This window comes from Solanum verrucosum, unplaced genomic scaffold, assembly GCF_900185275.1.
Source record: "Solanum verrucosum unplaced genomic scaffold, falcon-dt-bn FXZP01000261.1, whole genome shotgun sequence".
In the NCBI taxonomy this organism is placed as follows: Eukaryota; Viridiplantae; Streptophyta; class Magnoliopsida; order Solanales; family Solanaceae; genus Solanum; species Solanum verrucosum.
The window spans coordinates 8,043,358-8,065,198 of record NW_026019969.1 but is presented as its reverse complement, the minus strand read 5'-3'; the positions used below and the strand labels follow the sequence as shown (position 1 = coordinate 8,065,198).

The following is a 21,841-nucleotide window of genomic DNA, read 5'->3' as shown; positions in this document are numbered from 1 at the left end:
AATTGAAATGACCTTTTAAGTAATGAACTCGAAAAAGGAATCAAAATAAATTGGAGTTAAAATAGTGGACACTAATATATTCCCTACAAAAAAAAGAAGAAAAGAAATGAAAACAATTTGCTTTCATAACTCAGATCATCTAAAACAAGAGCTATTTACAATAAGTAACTTACGATATAACATGTTAACTGTGCTAGGTACTAGTATAACTTTATTTTTTATTCGCGATATGGTGTATATAAGTTAAATTCATAATTATACAGTTAAAAAAACAACAAAAGAGATGTGATAAGTAGGACTTACAGTCACCAGAATTTGTTGAAGCTCCCAGCTGCACCAAAACTTGCATAGAAATAATAAGCAGACAAAAGATGATCAGTTGGATTGTTCTTGTTTGGACCATTGTTTAAATCCACCACCATGCAACCTTAGTTTCTTCTTAGGGGCCAATATGTGTACTAAAAAGAAAGAGAAAAGAAGAGTAATGGGAAGAAAGAGAAACCACAAGTGTTTGGTTTGTTTTGAGGATTAAACTGTTCTCTAAACAGCAAGAGGATAATATCTCTCTACGTATACAAGTCTTCTCTCTCTGAGCAGTCGTTTGGTACGTATAAGGTATAAGATATGTAATAATTTTAGAAATAAATTGTAGGGCTACTTTTTACTGTGCGTTTGATTGGAGGTATTAGACAGTCCTGAGATTATTTATCTCACCATTTATATCTTAGTAATAAGATAGATTTTTCCATATACGTAATAAAGAAATAACTTATTCTGGAATTAATAATTATAAAATACCTTGTTTCCAATCAAACGACGTGATAACAAAATCATTCTAAATACTACTACTGTAGTAAGTAGTGAACATTCTAAGTCCACGAAAACAGAGACACCCTTGTAGGGGCTAAAAAACACAGTTCCCTTTATGTAAGGTTATGTTTCAACTTACATCATGCATTAATTGGACCCCATATATAAATAACTTTTACAGTACTCTTAGAATGATTTTGTCTCTTCTAAGATGAAAAAAATAGTCCATCCTAGTTTTTTTTTTAAAGTATAAAAGTTATCTTAGGCTCAAGTCCTTTTGAATATAGAATTACCTTAAATGGTATGTCAAGTTATATATGAATTAGTAAGAATGAACGAAAAGAAAGTATATATAAGATATTTTTATATGTGGATTTTTATTTTTGGGTGAGCGGCCAAATATGTAAGTTCCCTATCATTTATTGTGACTTTAATATTGATTTATTTATGATCATCCGAAGCAAGGGCCTGGTAGGTAGATATGTTAGTCTTAATGAGGTGGGTTCACTCACTACTCATATTGGTTGTCCAAAGAAAGGGAATTTGGCAAGTAGCCTAATCTAAGAGTAAATTTTTTTATAATATGTGTGCTATTGATATTTTGGAAAGAATTTATTGAGAAAAAGATATCAATAAAATTCTTTTCTTCTACTTTTTTTTTTTATTAATGTTTATTGGTCAAAAATTTTGGAAAGTATTTTTTCTAAAAAAATAAGGTTTTGAAATTGACTTCCTTTGTGGAAGTAGGAAAGTAAGTGACATTCCATATTGATTATGATTTCGGGTGTAGATTCAATATAATTTACATATTTAAAATCAATACAAAAAGTATTCCAAGTTAACATAGCTAATAATTCAAAATGTTTTTTTTTAAATATCAGAAAACTGTAGTAAAATAAATTATTTGACTCTCCAAATAGTAACACCTTCACATATAATGAGACAGATGAATGAAGTAGTAAGTAATCTGTTATAACATGTTAAATTAAGAATCAAGTTATGGCAACCGGGAGTTAGGGAACAATTGAACCCCTATCCTTTAAAGCCATCAGGCTTTCCAGATTCTTTTTATATAGAAAATATTGTTGGGATTTCAAAAACTTCCAGCAGATCACCTTATTTCTTCGCTAAAGGTGTGATCCCCCGTTCCATCAATGCTACTTTTCTTGCTTTGATTCCTAATATTTTGATCTATGACTACCTCTATTTAAATCTAGGATAGAGTTACAACGCGATATGCCGACAACTTACTACTTGGAAATCGTGGGTTCCGTCGAACTTCTCATTGAAATACAAAAACTTATCGCCCAGTTCCTACAATCTGGCTTGAACCTTTGGGTAGACTCTGGAGGATCAACATAGCTGCACGGAATGCGGTAGAATTCTTCGGTACAGTTGCTAGGATGAAGGAAAGGAATGTAACCATTGTAAGTTATAACAACTTCCATGAATTTGGATGGTTCATTCAACAGCTTCATTGCATTCAGGGGATTAATATCCATGCACGTTGGCGTCTCCCAGAGGCTTCTTTTCTTCAAGAATACTCTGGGTATCGTGCACTCTATTCGTATCTTGAACAATTGGATTCTGGATACCATGCTTGAGTTCACTCAATATGGCATATACAGAGCTCTGAGGCCTGGGATCACAGTTAAATGTAGCTTATCTTCCTATGCTAGAGCTTGATCGAGGGATCGATAAGAATGTGTGGTATTTTTCTGCTTTGTTGGAGAAACCAATGTCCTGAACTACTTAGTTACTGAATCTTCAGACTGTTCCTAAAATGATGGCAATTTTACTTCTAATTCAAGTACAAGTGACCAACCCTATACTGACTATTTTCCCTTCTTTTCTTGTTTTGTGTTTTGTAATCCAATTGAAAAAATACAAGATGAGAAAATTATGCTTCACTATAGACAAAGAGACTTTCAGTATAAGGATGGTTCAAGCCTTTGTTTGCTCCTTCATAGGTTGCCGAAGTAGATGCAGATTCATCATCGGGGTTCAGGCCTTCGATCTCCATAATATATTCAATCTGTTTCACCACTTCACTCATTTTAGGTCTATTGACTCCTTTTTCTTCAACACACTTGAGTGCTAGATCCACAAACTTCTCTAAGCTTCTAGGAGTTGCACCCGAACAAACTGCAGGATCCAAAATTTCATGAAGGTTATACAAATCTTTTGTCATGTCCATTGCATCCTTCACTTCCTTGACAATATATCTTCCTTTATCAATAGGAACTTTTCCTGTGACTATCTCAAGCAGCACCACTCCAAAGCTAAAAACATCACTCTTCTCTGTCAACTGGTTTGTCATGTAATATTCAGGATCCATGTATCCCTAATAAATAAAAGGCAACCGTCAAAAAGATTACTGACACATTTTTCTGCAACATCTCAACTTGTTTCCTTTCATACATGGCAAGATCACATTATATGAACGTTAAAAAGCTTCTATCTGCTTGTAGCTTCTATATGGGCGATAACTCATTGTTTCCTAATCAAGGTAGTATTTCTCCTTAAATTTGGTGTTTTGAAGCATCATTACCTACAAGTCCCTTACCTTGAGAGAATATCAAGAAATAAATAAAACGTTTTCGTATTTTCCTGTTCCTACTTATTTATTTACTCATTTTTAGTGGAGGGAAGGGTGGTCAATGAGAAAGGAGGAGCTTCGGGTGTTCTTACTAGACAATGAAATAGTGCTTGTAATGGTTATTACAAGACTAGAAATTATTGACACATTTAATTTCTGAACTTTCTGGACATCAGAAATTTGAGGGAGCATACAATATTCAGAAATTTCAGGCAGGTGTTTATAGAATCTTTACTTACCATTGTTCCTTTGACTTGAGTGGTAATGTGACCCCTTTCACCTAGAAGCTTGGACAGGCCAAAATCAGCAACTTTTGCGTTTAGGTGATCAGCTAGCAAAATATTGTTGGACTTGATGTCCCTGTGTACAATGGGGGGATTGACATGGTCATGCAAATACTGCAAACCTCTGGCTGCTCCAATGGCTATCCTCAATCTCCTCATCCAATCTAACCTGACCCCAGTCTTACCTACAAGTACAAATTTCATTCCATTTGCATTTTGGTCAAGTTAAAAGGAGCTAGTTTCAATTAATCAACAAGAAGGGATCAACATATACCTGAAAGACCGTCTTTTAAGGTGCCATTAGGAATGTACTCGTACACAAGCATCTGTTCAACTTGATCGAAACAAAAGCCAGCAAGGCCAACGACATTCTTGTGATGAACCCTTGAGAGAAGCTCTATCTCAGTTTTGAACTCATGTGCACCCTGCATAGACCCTTGTAGAGCTCTTTTAATTGCAACCAATTCTCCATTCAGAAGACTTCCTCTGTAAACCTGTAGACCACACTTCTACTGTTTAAAAACTTAATACAGTTTCAATTGTAGTCAAGAAATTTTCTTTTCAGTGGAAAGAGAAGCTGGTACAAACAAGATAAAAAATATCCATACTTTCCGGATCTTATTAATTAAACAGATTAGCGCTATTGTATTACACCCGAAACCAAAATATGTGAATTATCTTGGGTGGAAGAATCAATACTTCTCAATCCAAATATACAATCAGTTCATTATCGTCTGTAAATAGCCTGACACTTTGACAAAGAAGCGGGTAGTACTAACTACTGAGTCTAAGATGATTAAGATCAGAACGAATGAAGGCTGCAGTACTGCTAACAGAACACATGCTAGTGTATCAGAGCAGTCTCCATGATTGTGGGATGAAACACAAACAAACTTCTTGATATATTGATATTCTCAGTTATGTGATGGTGGAGGGAAGCGGGGCGGGGGGGGGGGGGGGGGTCGTGCAGGTTCAATAAAAACTGACCTTTCCATAACCACCACAACCAATAACATTGGTTTCTGAAAAATTATTAGTCCATTTTTTTATTTCCTCAAATGAGAAAAATCTAGCTCCTGTCAGCTGTGGAACAGCACCACTATGTTTATTTGAGTCCCAGGATGCTGCATTAAGAAGCAAGATAGCAACAACAACCGTAAGATGAAGTAATAGGTAAATGGCCTAATAGTTAGTTCCAACTTTTACCAAAAGGATCGCTCCTCTTTGCAGCATCTTCAGCTCTTTTCTTTTGCCGGAAAGCATAAATACCAATGATTAGTGCTAAAATTGCAAGGACAGAACCACCAACTGTAGCTCCAATAATAATGCCTGTACTAATTGATTTTTTTGATCCTGTGGATGCCTCTAGAAAACAGCAAACACAGCCTCAGACTTCAGTAACATGAAACGTTAAGATGTAGCTCCATAATGTTCCAAACAATAATTTGAATTTTCAGCTGTCAATTAATGAACCAGTTTTTCTAAGGAGACCGATCAGAATAACCTGAGTCTATACTAAAACGTCATTAATAAATTCATTGAAGTTTATGCAAACTCTAACAGAAAAATCACTAGTAACAATGAACGAAAGTTGATCCATCACATGTACGTAGCCTAAATTTTTAGTTTTTTTATCGTATCTTTGTCTCAATGACTAGACAATTTTTTTTGGGTCTTGTACTTCTAAATTGAATACTTAAGAAAGGATTGATATAGTTATCAAAACAGTAGACCTGTAATAGTTGCTATTCACGTTCAAAGTCTTAAAAATACAGTAAATTCTTCTGTCAAACGAAAGTACATACAAACTTAATCATCAAGACTTCAAATATATATTGTTTCTTCAGCCACCAACTTTCTGTAATTATAGATTAGGCTGCACATATATGTAGGAGATGAGAAATGAGTGAAAAAAAGGAAAAAGAAATAGTTCTATTACCGACAAAGTATTTATAGGGGTCACCAATGAAGAAGAAAGGTCCAAATGACGATGGGGGCTTGAAAGTCTGATTACTAAGCACAAAACCTATTCCAGAAACTCCAGTCCGAGTGAAACGATCTTGGCTAGATGGAAAAACTTGCAGCTGTATTACAAGGTAGTCATCTAAATCTCTTATTGGGTTACGGAGGGAAACTGATTCCACGGGCAGTTTAGTATTTTGGAAGGATTGCATCAAGGACTTTTGGAGAGTCTCATAAATAGTTCTATTTCCCAAGTTTGAAAAGGAAGGAGCTCTGAAGAATAGGTTGCCTGTATATGGAAAAGCACATTTACAGGTAGGACTAGGAACTTGATTAGAGCTGCACTCAGTTGGCAAGCAATTCTCTGGTGGGGTTGAGTATGTCTCAGTTTGTTGAGTTTCCATACAGTAAGTTTTTCTCCCTTCTCCTCTTTCATTGCAGATAGGATTGCCTGCAAGCCTGCATAGGAAAAAGTAAATAAACGAGTATATAGTCAAGTTGAGCATAGAATAATCACACGTCACAATAAGCTAGGCAAAAAACTGTCTCGCGTATGGTGTTTCTTCTCAACTTGGAGATTTTATGGCTTGAAGAATCATGGAATAGTGCTTACTTTATCTGAAAGGGATACCCTGGTCTTTGAGTAAATGATTCGATAAGATTATTTTGCACATCAATGAGCTTCAACTGGTTGCTATATGTGGTTCCAGTATCAAGTGAGCCGTTGAGTTTGTTATTCCTCAAGATGCTGTAAGCAATGAGCACATTGTCAACAACTATCAGCATAATACAGAGTTCGGAAGGAAATTTCAGCAAAGATAAATTCAACTTCAGATACTCAATCTATACTTCATACAAAAACGACACAAAGTAAAAGGGACACTTACACTGTCTGCAACTGGTGTAGGCTGAAAAGGTTAGCTGGAACTGATCCCTGAAGTCCCGTGTCTTCCATCACCCTGACAATACAAGGTCAGTCAAAAGGTTAAAAAGAACAACTAGGAATTGAATCCATAAAAACAAGAAGAAGAAAAAAAAGAAATCAGTCCATATTCAAATGGATGCAGGCATATACACGAGCACAATACACACATGCACCTGCTCATGGTCGTGCATACACACACACATCATATCATATCATATTTTCATATCATATATTATATTATATTATATTATATATATATATATATATATATATATATATATATATATATATATATAATTTACTATTTTCTCTGTCCCTAATTACTTGTCCACTTTTCCTTTTATAGTTATCCCTAATTACTTGTCCATTTTGACAAATTAAGAAAGGACAAAATAATTTTACCTATTATACCCTCAATTAAATACTTAAAAAAAGGTAAAATTTCTTGAAAATCTTAAATTTTTAATCCATCCACTTTATAATTAATAATAGGGGTAAAATGGTAAACTCACTATGTCAATAATTGCTTTCTTAATAGGTGTGTCAATTCAAAAGTGAAAAAGTAATTAGGGACAGAGGGAGTAATTTTTACTAATTACTAAAAGTGGGAAGCACCTATCTTCAAAGTTAGATTACAATTTTACCCCTATACTTAATTAAAATGTAATAAATACAACATCTAATCTAAATAAATAATAAAAAAAATGTATTATCTCTTCAAAATTAATATACATAAATATAAAATCACTAAATTATCCACACAAAAAAAGAGAGGGCACTGTTTGACATTCATATTCCAATTAAAAGATAATGATACTTATTATGTTTCCAGTCAAATTAATGAAATGTCACGGAAATTCATGGGGTGAGAACTGAGGTGAATGTATCCATAATAAAAAAATAATGACATTTATTATGGCTTGGAATATGTATCTCTATATATTTATTGCTTTGTGTTATTTCTGTTCAAAGTAGAATATTAGTCTGAGGTGAATGTACTAACATGAATAAAAATGGAGAAAATTAAAACGAGTGTTTAAAGTTAGATTACAATTTTTCTCTTATATTTAATTAAAATAAAATGCCTAATCTAATTGAAATAGTAGTAATTGTATTTAAATTTACATGAGATTTGTGAATCTGCAGATATTCAAAAGTCCAATTTAAATGTAGCCCTTAATGATTTACCCATTAATCAAATTTAAGTGTGCGTTATTCATTGCTAAATAGTTTGGAGAATAGGAAGAGTTGCATTGAATAATTAAATGTAGACTAAAGAAAGAAAAGGTTCAAGGAATGCAAATTGAAAAATAGCTATAAAAGGCAAGAAAGGATTCTTGAATTCTTACTCACCATTTTTATAGGCTCTTGCATAATTTTAATTTATTAATTAATTTCATCTTCTTTTTTGTTCTTGACGAGAAAGCAACAATTTGAGAGGATGGGAAGTATCTAGAGCTATTGGCGTCTAGAGTTCGATTAGCCAGTAACATCAACTTCACTAAACAAAGTTCAATATAGATTTATTGTAATGCACAATGTTTATGTATCATTATTCCGACATGTAATATTTTAATTTTAGCATTCAAATATTCTTGTTATACTTTTAGCAGTTGTTTCTACTCCCTCCGTCCCTATTTAGTTGTCCATATTTCCTTTTTTAGTTGTCCCTATTTAGTTGTCCATTTTGACAAATCAAGAAAGGACAACAAATTTTTTCCTATTATACCCTTATTTACACTTCTTGAAAATTGTAAAAGTGTATGTTGTTTCCCTCCAATTTATTTCACTTGAATTCAAAGAAGTGGTTGTAATTTTGAAGTGAAAAGTTGTCATAAGGGTAAAATTGTAACTTCACTGTGCTAATCATTGTTGCCTTAATCTGTGTGTCATTTCTAAAGTGGACAACTAAAAAGGGACAGAGGGAGTACTTTATATGTAAAGAGAGAATTGATATGTGTTTTAATTTCTTTATTTTAGTAAGAATAAGCTTGCGTTTTTTAAAACCAATATATTTAACTATTATATACTCCCTCCATCTTAATGAAAAAGTTTGAACAAAATAACATGGCACGTGTCCAGATACTAGTCATACTAAAAGTGGAAGCTCATAACTTAAAAGTTGAATTACGATTTTACCCCCCACACTAAATTAAAATATAATTAAATATTTAATTAACCAATAAATCATATTATTATTTTATATTTTATATTAAAAGTGGAAAGCTCATAACTTAAAAGTTGAATTACGAATTTACCCCACACTAAATTAAAATATAACTAAATATTTAATTAACCAATAAATTTAATGAAATAATCATATTTTATTTACTGAATTAGAAGTCTAGCAATTGCATTTTGATATAATTTTCGTTAGTTATTAATGATTAAATTCATTTAATTAATTTCATACATGGAGCATATCCATCTTACATGGACTTTTGGACTTCTGATAACGTAACTTCTTTTCCTCATTTCATGGAGCATATCCATCTAACATGGACTTTTGAATTTCATACATGGAGCATATCCATATAATTTGTTGCTCACTAACCTCCAATTTAATTATGAATTATATTACTTAATATGGGACGCACGTGTCGAGAATTAGTTATATTAAAAGTGGGAAGAATCTAAGTCAAAAGTTGAATTACGAAAATACCCTTTAACTATTAATTTATTTTCTTGAAATTATTTAAAATATTATTTTTTCATTTAATATTTATTTTGGGATTCAATGAATTTTGACTGTTCGTATTATGGTAGTTAACACTCCTATTTCCAGCTAGACTTACAATTCAATACTCATTATTAAATTGTAAGTTATTATTAGCAAGAAAAAAACAACCATCTTTACATCTTCCATGTAGTAATAGTAGTGATTTTTCATAATCATAGTTACTATGAATTTTTTAATAATTAGTCATAATGATTTTTCACTACACATTTAATATATTTGAATTCTTTTACATATTTTATCCTTAGATAACAGTTTTATTTGTACATTATATTTAAATGTTATAAATTGTTTAATAAATTAAATAGTAGTAAATAGTAAATCATCATATTAGTATACATAAATTACCACTAACTCTTCATTATATGTATGTAATTCCCACTAATTATATTCATTATGTTTTTTACTCTCATCGATAATCTCAATTGGATTAATATCATATTTATGACAACTCTTTGTGTTCCTCAATGCTATCCTATAAATAATGACATTTGACACAATAATTTACACACTTAAACCAATTGAAAAAAAAACATGAGAAAATCTCTATGCTCTCTTCTCTTGTCTCTTTTTATTGTTTAGTTTAACATTTATTTTTCTTGTTTGTTGTTATTGTACAACTTTCTATTGTTGTGTTGTTATTATTGAGAATTTACCATGGTTTGTTGTTTTGTATACATTAGCCTAGCATGTGGTGTTTTAGTATCCTCATTTGAATATTGAATTTGTGCAATAGTTAGTTATTTTTACTTGATGAACTTTTAGTCAATTTTATAGTTAAAGGTATATTTTTTTTATTAGGAAGATATATGTAGTTCCTATAGAAACAATGATAGATTCTTCTTCGTAAATACCAAAGATTTGAAGGGGATAAAATATGTCATTTGCAATAAAAAAAATTTATATAAGTACTTTGAGATAAACGTCCAACGCACGTTCCCAGATCTAGTAAAAAAGAGAGAGAGAGAGAGAGAGTATACAATGTTGTTAATGATTGCAGGCTTAGGATCCATGATGGAAAATCTGATGCATTAAATGTATTACTACTCATGTCCCTGCAAAAAATAAGTGCCCGTGATTGGGGAGAAATATTTATAGTACTAAGTTGAGAACAATGGATTGTCAACTCAAAGGGATAAAGGCACAAAAGCAACTTACAAGTAGTTGAGGACATTCATGCCAGTGAGATTCGGCAAAAGGCCTTTCAAATTGTTGTTTGATATGTAGCTGTAATACATGGTCAAAATATACTACTTCAAAAAATGAAAGAGGACCTACAGTAGGTTCAGAAAATTGTTTCATTTTCTACTTACAGTTCATTGACATGTGTGAGATTGTTGAGGTTTTGTGGAACAGATCCACTGAATGCATTCCTGTCAAGACGACTATTGCAATACCAGAAACAATTCAGAAAGCAACTTTACTAGATGATAAAGGGAAAGCACAAGATAGCAATACTTACAGCACTTCCATCGTCTGGACAAATCCTAATGTATCTGGGATTACCCCGGTAAACCTGTTGTTCTCAACTAGCCTACAAGTTGGAATATACAAGCATGAGGAAACAGTAAAGGAAAGTTGTTTGTGATATAATTTTCAACCTTCTTTCACATGACTACTCTCAGAAGTAAAAACATGCACTAACAAGAATATCAAAAGGCAAGCTCAACTACAAGTGAGGTCTCAAATATTTACGGACAAAATAATTTATTAAGTTTATTCTCCAATTCGATGGAACTTACAGATGTCTCAGAGTCATATTAGAATGGAAAAGACGAGCTGGAATTTCACCGGATAGCTGATTCTTCCCTAAATGACTGAAGAAATGTAAATAAATCTTAGAAAATGCAGTTGAGAGACAAAACAAGTATCAAGAAAAAGGAGAAGCGTACAAGTGTTTAGTGTTAACAAGCATATCAAGACCAGGGTTGCTCTCACTAGAGACTGGAATGTTTCCTTCTATCTGATTGTCAGATAAATCGAGCCAATTAAGCTCTGTCAGATAGCCAATGGTAGCAGGTATTCTTCCAGTAAATTGGTTAGAGTTCAAAGATCTGCATAATACAGAATGGGGCTGTTTTAGAGCATATACCAGAAGAAAGATTGAAAGAAATCATATACAGATAGATATGGTAAACACAACAGTTCAACTTTTGATAACGTATAAAACACAAGAATAGCAGTATGGATTAAACTCCTCATGAATTGATTTCTCTGTTTAGAAGTGCATTGCCTGTCTCAGAGATGGACCAAAATTTGAGTACAGCTAGCACCAAAAGCACACATTACGTTAACAATTTTAAGCAGATAATATATGACCCTTGCATTCTGGTAAAATATGCCACGTACTGGTCGCACATTCAAAGTACAAAGAGTGCCACATAATGCTTACAGAAAAACCAGCCGGGTCAGAGATCCTATGGAGTCTGGTATTGGTCCAGAAAATCCACAACCAACAAGGATCCTGTCATGAAATCAAGAAAACATCAGCATATTATCATCAGATTAGCTGGAAAGTGAATACTCAAGTGATGATTATTCACATTCACTTACAAAATTGATAATTTTGTCAATTTTCCAATAGACTGAGGAAGATATCCGGTCAAATCTTTGTTGTATGATAGATCCCTATAAGGAGCAGTCCATAATTAGAACTGACAAATTATTGCTCAGTCATAAGAAAAAAGGGAGTGAAGTAGAAACATGAAATGTGAAAGGAAGACCTACAAAGTCTCCAATTCAGATAATCCTTGGACGTCTCCAGATAGCTGACCGTTCAAACCCATACTTGACAGTGTTCTGAAATTGAGAAAGATGGCATCAACCATATGATTTCTGTAATTTTAAGCAGTTGACAAAAGGATACACACCGAATTCTTACATAGAAATTACTCGTGAATTTCTGCATCCAACTCCTCCCCAACTACTCCCACAGGGATCTTCTCCGGTCCAATTGGAAGGACCATACCAAGAATCCTTGAGAGACTTTAAAGCAGCAGCTGTATAAAATATTGAATCAGTTCTTCGTCACTAGAAGAGAACAGGAAATGTTTAATGTTCCCTCAAGATTATTGCGATTAAGAGACAAGTTCTTCATATGATTACAAAAAGGAACTAAGATTTGAACACCAGTACTCACAGATAAATCAAGTATCTCTGACCACTGGTTAAGAAACATTTGATAGAGAAGAACAAAAGCAACTTACAATCAACAGGATTAGTTCGTGCTGCTACTGACAGAACTTGGATCAAAACAACCAGAAAACAGATGAAAATTCGCAGCATCATTGCCATAGAAACTACCATATATGTGATCAACTTTACAAATTAAAATCGACAAGACAACTTCAACTTCAAATCCCTTTTCAAGTTCTGCCCATCAATGACAGCTATCTGATGCATTTACTTGTAAAGGAGTTGAACAAGGGATTGCTTCATTTCACCTACTCTCGTGTTTTTTAAAAAAGGGCAACACAACACTAGCGAAAATGTCTCTCAATATTTTATTAAGCTGCAGTCAACTTGATGACATAATCTCAACAATTAAAATAACTTAAGAAATATTTAAACTTCAAATTCATCCTAAAACAAGGTAACTTATTATTTTAAAAAATGAATGCAATAACTAAAAAGCAAATTCAACACTCCTCCTTTGTTTTAGATACTGCAATTTAAAAAAGTTGCTCCTCCTCGATTTCTGCTTCTACAACTTGTGCTTGAAAATTGTTCTTCAGCTTGCATACTTATGTAACACGACCAGCTTGTTTGCAATTTCCACATTTTGCATCAGGTTTCCACCAAACAAAAATTTTCCAAGTGTATTTTTCTTTTGCAGTATTTGCAAAGAGTAATTACCTTTTTCTTTTCTTTTTTTGCATTAAAGGCATCCTCAATAACATTATCTTGCCTAAAGGCTCTTCTTTGCTCTTGTGCTTGAAGAACACTTATTCGTTCTTCAATAGAAATAGTAGAGAGATCTTCAGACTCTTCCCGAGATGAAATTTAGATTCGAATCTCTCTGGAATTGTCACAAGAATTTTTAGAAAAAATCGAATACGCAACTGAATTTTGAATTACAGTTTTGGCATTGACATTTTTGATTTTTCATCCGAATGAGATCTAATTTGAGCAAGGATAGGATTTGCAGGGAGAGGTTGTAAGGGTATATCTTCCATTACAACTTTCCACATATCATAGGGTTCAAGATACGATTTCATTTTCACTGACCAAATTGATAGTTTTCACCAGTGAATTTTTTTGGGCATTCAAAGAGAGACTATTGCTTGACATTATTTTCGTTAAAAATGGTTTAGAAAAGCTTGTGCGTTGAGAAAAGCACGAGCTGAAAGGTAGCTCTGAATGAGTTAAAATGGATAGCCCTGATGGGTTAAAAAGGTAGCCCTTACGGGTTAAAAAATGTATGGTAGTTTTTTTTTTTTTGAAGATTTCTCAAATCCCTTAAGATTAATGAAACTCTTGATACCACTGTTGGTGTTATTTTAAAACTGAGAAAGCACAAAACGATTGAAAATGTCTCTCAATATTTTATTAAGCATAATAGAACTTTGAATAGCCAACTTGATAACATAATCTGCATAACAAAAATATAACAAAAATTTTAAAAACTAAATAATCTCAACAATTAAAACAACCTAACAAATATTTAAAATTCAAATTCATCCTAAACCAAACAACAACTCCTTCTCTAAATTTTCAAAACAGAGACTTTTAATCTTAGTAGTAGGGATGACAATTGTGGCAGGGCAGGTCCAGTGGCGGATCTATGAAGGGCTGTGGGGGTGCCACGCCACCCCCGAACTTCGACGGAAACTCTATATATACATAGGTATATATATATATATAATATTTATATAAATATAAAGCGTGCCACCTACAGAACAAAATTGGCTTGTGGTGCCACGGTAAGAGGACAACTTTAGAAGGTTGATGTTGCGGGTTCGAATCCCATTTGGCACCCACGGACTCTAAGTCCTGGATCCGCCACTGGGCAGGTCAAAGTACATTTTCAGAGAACAATAAATGGGTTGTGCAGCTTTATGTAGCTTCTTTTCCTATGACCTTGCCTTGTATTTTTTTTCTTTGAAATATTTTCTACTTTTCTTATTTAGATAGAATCCTTCTTTTTTGTCTTTTAAATCATAAATTGTGTCACAGTGATACACTAGTATGTACTTCAAAATATATTTCTCATTCACATTATAGTTTCTTTCTAAAAAATTTCATTGTCATGTTGGCATCTAAACTTTTAACCTTCTTTTTCCCTGGTAACTTGAGCATATCAACCTGCTAAATTTTTGTAGTTTATATACATATATATAATAGATCCTTTAATAAACATATAATTAAAGCTAAAGATATAAATAGTTCATAGTTCAAAATAACAAAAAAGAGTTTATAGAAAATTCCTAAAATAACCATGACACATTTTTTCAGAGACGACATTACTCTTTCAACTTGAAATGTGTATGCAAGGCTTCACCCGCCCCGCCTCACCCTATTGTCATCCCTACTTAGTAGCTCAGCTGGTTGGCTACTTAAACTTTTACTTGCAGCTGAGTTGTAATCTTCTCCCTCTATACCAATGTATTGGGAAAAAAACTTCATCACAGGTATCGATCAAATATTGAATATTTCTCATAATAATAATTGACCATATTGAGTGTTAATCCTAAATAAGATGAATATTAACAACTTGATTAGGTTTAGATAATTAAATAAAGTCTAGTTTTTTTCTCGAAATTAAAAGTAGTAATTTTTTTCTTCTTTTAGGAATATCAAAATTTAAGGGTTATTGTCAAGTGTCAACTACTTAATTAAGTCATTCAAAAGAAGTTAGTACTTAATCCAGTAAGTTAGAAAAAGAATGGTCCAAAATTTGGTGGGGGTTTGTAAGTCTGGTTGCTAAGTGCAAATCCAATTGTAGCAATCCCAGTACGGTTGAAATGATCTTGGCCAAATGGAAAAACTTGCAGGTGTAACACAAGGTAGTACTCTGAATTCTTTTTTGGATTACTCAAGGAAACTGAATCTACTGGCACCTGATTTTGGCTAAAAGAAGATAGCATAGACTTCTGAAGTGACTCACAAATGCTTGTGTTTGTCAAGTCAGAAAAGGAAGGAGCTCTGAAGAATAAGTCGCCTGTGTACGGATAAGCACATTTACAGGTAGGGCTAAAAATTTGATCAGAACTGCATTGTGTTTTAAGGCAATTATCTTGTGGAGTTGAATATCCAAAGTTTGTTTGGGAAATGCCACAATAGTCTTCTGATCCTTCTTCATAACATACTGGATTATGCATAAGTCTGCCAAATGAACAAGTAGAAAACTGAGATTGTTAAACGACTAAATTGTATTCAGAAGAATCAAATGTCCTATCATGAATGATCCATTATTTCTTTCTCATTGCTAAAGTGGAGAAAAAGTGGCTTGAGGACTTACATTATTTGAAAAGGTAATCCAGGTCTTACTGTATATGAATCGATGGAATTGTTCTGCAAATCAATCAGTTTTAGTTGACTGCTATAGTTGGATGCAATATTCAGGGTAAAATTGATCTTGTTTCCCCTCAAGTTGCTGTCATAAATAAACACCTCATTGCCGTAAAGTTGAAATGCAAAACATAGATCATATACTAGGTCACTTTGTTACAAGACTAGCACACAGCGAAAAATGAGAATAGTTGCATGACATGTGTTGGGAAAATGCGTACTAACACAAAAATAAATATGTGCAAATGATAGAAATAAAATGGGAAAATAATGACACCAAGAATTTTACGTGGAAACCCTTTTAAATAAGGGAAAAACCACGGGCTAAGATGAGCAACTGATATCACTATAGTAAGGAATTTTACACCGTGTAGTCACAAATACAATACTCAAAATGACTACTACACACTCAAAAGGAATAACACTCTTTTGATTTCCCACTTTACTAAAAATATCGCTCACACTCTATTTTTCTTCACAAACTATTTTCTTGTATAGTCTATGGAAACCTCACAGCTCTCTATATTTTTCTTTCTCTGTGAATTGGTGTCTTACAAATGAGCTAATAAGCTCCTTTTATAGAAGAAATTTGCAGCAACAAATTTCAACACCATACACTATATGTCAAAGTTGTGTCACCAAAAGTTTATAATTTCTCAACATTTGCTGTGTTTTTCAATATTTGCTGCTATTGCAATTTTCCAACAATTGACAATTGCATGCAGCAATTGTTGAAGTAAAAAATGGAATAGTGGGACTGGACCCCACAAATCTCCCCTTCCAGTCTCATCTGGAAGGAGGTATCTTTATATTCTTTAGAGGGAGCACATACCCACAAGTTCTTTGCATAACTCGAACTTGTCTTTCGGTATCGTCTTGGTCAGCATATCTGCAGGATTTTCACTTGTGTGGATCTTTTTGACGTGAAATGATTCACTCTTCACTTCCTCACGATCCAATGATATCTGACGTTGATGTGTTTTGTTCTTGCATGGTACATGAAGTTCTTGCTCAAGTCTATTGCACTCTGACTGTCATAATAGATAGCATACTCCATTTGTTGTAATTCAAGTTCTTGAAGAAATCGCTTTAGCCATATCATCTCCTTACCGGCTTCAATAGCCGCAATATACTCAACTTCAGTTGTAGATAGTGCAACACACTTCTGCAACTTCGACTGCCATGATATAGCTCCCCCTGAAAAAGTAAACAAATATCCAGTAGTGGATTTTCTGTTATCAAGGTCATCTGCCATATCAACATTTGTATAGCCCTTCAAGATTGGATCTGATGCTCCAAAACACAAGCATTCATCTGAGCTTCCTCTAAGATACCTGAGTATCCACTTCACAGCTTCCCAATGCTCTTTTCCAGGATTATCGAGAAATCTGCTGACAACACCAACTGCTTGAGCAATATCAGGTCTAGTGCATACCATAGCATACAGTAGACTTCCGACGACGGAGGAATATGGAACTTTGGCCATTCTCTCTTTTTCCTCCCTAACTGTAGGACACATCTTCTTGCTCAACTTCATATGACCAGCAAGAGGTGTACTAACAGACTTAGCATTCTTCATATTGAAGAGCTCTAGTACACGTTCAATGTACTTTTTCTGTGACAAAAATATCTTCCTTTCATCTTTGAGACGAGTAATTCTCATGCCCAAAATTTGCTTGGCATGACCTAAGTCTTTCATAGCAAAAGACTTACGCAACTCTTTCTTCAACTAGTCAATCTTGGAAGTATTCTTGCCCACAATCAACATATCATCCACATACAACAAGAGGATGATAAAATCATTGTCAGAAAATTTTTGTACAAATACACAATGATCTTAAGAAGTCTTCTTATAGCCTTGCTCCCCCATAACAGATTCAAACTTTTTGTACCACTGTCTGGGAGCTTGCTTTAAGCCATAAAGACTCTTTTTGAGTTTGCACACAAAATTTTCTTTACCTTCTACTTTGAAGCCCTCAGGTTGTTCCATATAAATTTCTTTTTCTAGGTCACCGTGAAGGAAAGCCGTCTTCACATCCATCTGCTCAATCTCTAAATTAAGACTAGCAGCCAAACTTAGAGCTGTACGAATCGAGGACATTTTCACAACAGGAGAAAATATTTCGTCAAAGTCAATACCCTTTCTTTGACCAAATCCCTTAACAACCAATCTAGCATTGTACCTTGGCTTGAAATTGTGTTCTTCAACTTTAACTTTGAACACCCACTTGTTCTTCAAAGCTCTCATGCCCTTGGACAATTTTACCAACTCATAAATGTGGTTCTCATGCAGAGACTTCATCTTATCTTGCATGGCTTCAATCCATTGATCCTTGTGTTCATCTTCTATGGCCTCCTCATAACATTCAGGTTCTCCCCCATTAGTGAGTAATACATACTCATTGGGTGAATAACGAGAGGAAGGAAACCGCTGCCTTGTGGACCTCCTAAGCAGGAGGATCATCAATAACAATATCATTGTTATTATCAACATCAACATGTTGATTCGATACATGATTATGGGCGTCACCGTGATCATCAAACCCAACAACATCATGCATACTTGTGTGAGGAACTTCTTCTAGATGAACTATACCATCAAAACTTGAAGATTCTAGCTTCTCCGCTTTATCAATATCTTCAATTGTTTGATTCTCCATGAAAATAATATCACGGCTTCTCACAAGTTTCTTCTCAATTGGATCATATAGCCTGTAACCAAATTCATCAAGGCCATATCCAATGAAGATACACTGCCTTGTCTTGGCATCCAACTTTGACCTCTCATCTTTCAGCACATGTACAAAAGCTTTGCAACCAAATACTCTCAAATGGTCATAGGAAACATCATTTCCATACCAAACACTATTTGGTACATCACTATGCAAAGCAACAACAGGAGATAGATTAATAACATGTGCAGCGGTCAATAAAGCCTCACCCCAAAATTAGCTCGACAACTTTGCTTCAGAAAGCAACATCTAACTCTTTCCATCAAGGTCTTGTTCATCCTCTCAGCCAAACCATTTAGCTGAGGGAGTCTTAGGAGGAGTCTTCTGGTGTCTAATGCCTTGATGTTTGTAGTATTCGTCAAATGGTCCACAATATTTACCACCTTTATCAATACGAATACATTTCAATTTCTTTCCAGTTTCTCTTTCAACTGAAGCATGAAACTGCTTGAAGACACCTAACATTTGGTCTTTAGTCTTCAAGACATAGACCCAAAGTTTTCTCGAGCAGTCGTCAATAAAAGTGACAAAGTAGAGTGCACCACCCAATGTCTTTGTCTTCATTGGACCGCATAAATCAGAGTGCACCAATTCAAGCAACTCTGTCTTTCTTGAAGGAGAGTAGGACTTAAAGGAAACTCTATTTTGTTTACCAGCCAAGCAGTGCTCACACTTTTCTAATTTAACACTTTTGAAATTTGACAATAATTTCATCTTGGCTAGAACATTAAGTCCTTTTTCGCTGATGTGGCTAAGCCTCTTGTGCCATAATGTTGAAGAGTCATCGCTCTCAACCGCATTCACCATATCAACACAAGCAGAGGCCGTAGTCCAGTAAAGACCACGACGTTTGTTACCATGAGCCACAACCAAAGAACCCTTAATGAGTTTCCATTTTCCATCACCGTTGGTACTAACATATCCTTCATCATCCAAAACACCAACATAAATTAGGTGCAGACGAACATCAGGTGCATGTTTCACATTGTTCAAAACTAGTTTAGTTCCAACACTAGTTTCCAAACAAATTGTACCAATACCAACCACCCTAGAAACAGTCTCATTACCCATACTCAAGGTTCCAAAATCACCAGGAGTATATGAAGAGAAAAAATCTTTCCTTGATGTTACATGAGATGCGGCACCAGTGTCCACAACCCAGCTTGACTCATCACAAGCAATATTTATCATAACTGCATCAAAGACGATAATAAGGTCTTCGGTGGTGACGGTGGCTAGGCAATTTTCATTGCCATCTTCTTTAGTTTCCTCTTTGTTTTTGTTTTCCCTCTTCAACTTCCTGCAGAACTTCTTTGTGTGCCCTTTCATGCCACAATGATAGCACTCGATATCCTTAAGTCTGCCTCTGGATTTGCTTCTATTTTGTTCTCTATTCTGAGAACAACGAGTTTTGTTTCTCCCCCTGGAGCTAGTTATCAGGACATCCGACGAAGAAGAACCTTGAGATTTTCTTCTCATCTTTTCGTTCAAGACACTACTCTTGGCAGAATCCATTGAGATCACACCATCCGGAGCAAAATTTGACAATGAAGTTCTAAATGTTTCCCAAGAGTCTGGTAGGGAACCAAGTAGAAGCAAGCCTTGAATTTCTTCATCAAATTTAATGCCCATAACACATAATTGGTTCATGATCCCCTGAAAATTATTCAGATGGTCTGTCATCGGAAAACCATCATGATACTTTAAACTCAACATCTGCTTTATTAAGAACATTTTGTTGTTGCCAGTCTTCTGAGCATACAAACTTTCAAGATGCTCTCATAGGGTTCGAGCATGTATCTCCCCAGAAATATGGTTCAACACATTATCGTCAACCCATTGCCTAATGAATCCACAAACCTGTCTATGCAACAGATTTCACTTTTCATCTGTTTTATTATCAGGCTTTACAGTGGTAAAGACTGGTTGATAAAAATTCTTAACATAAAGTAGATCTTCCATTTTCCCCTTCCAAATGGCATAATTAACACCATTCAAAGTGACCATTCTACTTGTGTTGGCTTCCATCGTTTTCCCCCCAAAAAATAGTTATTACAAACCAAAGTAAATCTTTTCTGATGTGGAAGTTCAGATTGTGCTGCAACCACAGAGCATATTCAGATAAAACATTGGCTCTGATACCAGTTTGTTGGGAAAATGCAGACTAACACAAAAATATATATGTGAAAATGATAGAAATAAAATGGGAAAATAATGACACCAAGAATTTTACGTGGAAACCCTTCTAAATAAGGGAAAAACCACGGGCTAAGAGGAGTAACTGATATCACTATAGTAAGGAATTTTACACCGTGTAGTCACAAATACAATACTCAAAGTGACTACTACACACTCAAAAAGAATAACACTCTTTTGATTTCCCACCTTACTAAAAATATCGCTCACACTCTATTTTTTCTTCACAGACTATTTTCTTGTATAGTCTATGGAAACCTCACAGCTCTCTATATTTTTCTTTCTCTGTGAATTGGTGTCTTACAAATGAGCTAATAAGCTCCTTTTATAGAAGAAATTTGCAGCAACAAATTTCAACACCATACACTATATGTCGAAGTTGTGTCACCGAAAGTTTATAATTTCTCAACATTTGCAGTGTTTTTCAATAGTTGCTGCTATTGCAATTTGCCAACAATTGTTGAAGTCAAAAATGGAATAGTGGGACTGGACCCCACAACATGCACTGTGGCCTAAAAAGTAAAAGAACACTCACACAGTCTGCAGCTGAAAAAGACTGAAGAAGGTTGGCGGAATTTCTCCTTGAATTTGAGTGTTCTCCATTACCCTATGAGCAGAACAAATACAAATGAGGTGCATAACAAATTCTATGAACTACTTCATTAGGATAACATATACATTCAGATGCATGTGAGTTCTGCTGAGGCACGTGAACTCAGAGACAGATACACACATGCATGTTAAGAGATAAAGAGAAAGCGAGAGAGAGATAGATACAGAGTCGTCAATGACTGCAAAGTTGAAAACCACTGCCGAAAATCAGCTGAGCTGAATGTATTATTGCTCATATCTCTGCAAAGCATGACCATAGGTACCAAAATCAAATTAAAGTAATCGAAAGAAATAATCTGTAATATCACAATATCAAGATTGCTGCATTTTCTTAGCAGAAAAGAGTTTCAAGGAACTTACAAGTAGTTGAGGGCATTCATGCCAGCAAGATTGGGCATGGGGCCAGTGAATTTATTGTTTGATAAGAAGCTGCAAGTGATAAAGAAAATTTATAGATGGTCTGATACACTCATA

At 34.3% G+C, this 21,841-nt stretch overlaps 1 protein-coding gene across 6 annotated transcripts in view; it reads right to left on the bottom strand.

Moving 5' to 3' along the window:
• The window catches only part of LOC125816782 (leucine-rich repeat receptor protein kinase HPCA1-like), a 31,402-nt gene that overhangs the window by 6,362 nt on the left and 3,199 nt on the right, over positions 1-21,841 (bottom strand). The window contains exon 7 of one of the 6 annotated variants that reach the window (XM_049496409.1): positions 21,728-21,796. The exons of 4 other annotated variants lie outside the window; for them this stretch is intronic. In XM_049496409.1, coding sequence (XP_049352366.1) covers positions 21,728-21,796 — 69 coding nt within the window. Of the gene's footprint in view, positions 1-303; positions 474-21,727; positions 21,797-21,841 lie in introns of those variants that run through there. One more of the 6 variants, XM_049496405.1, reaches the window with a different exon arrangement.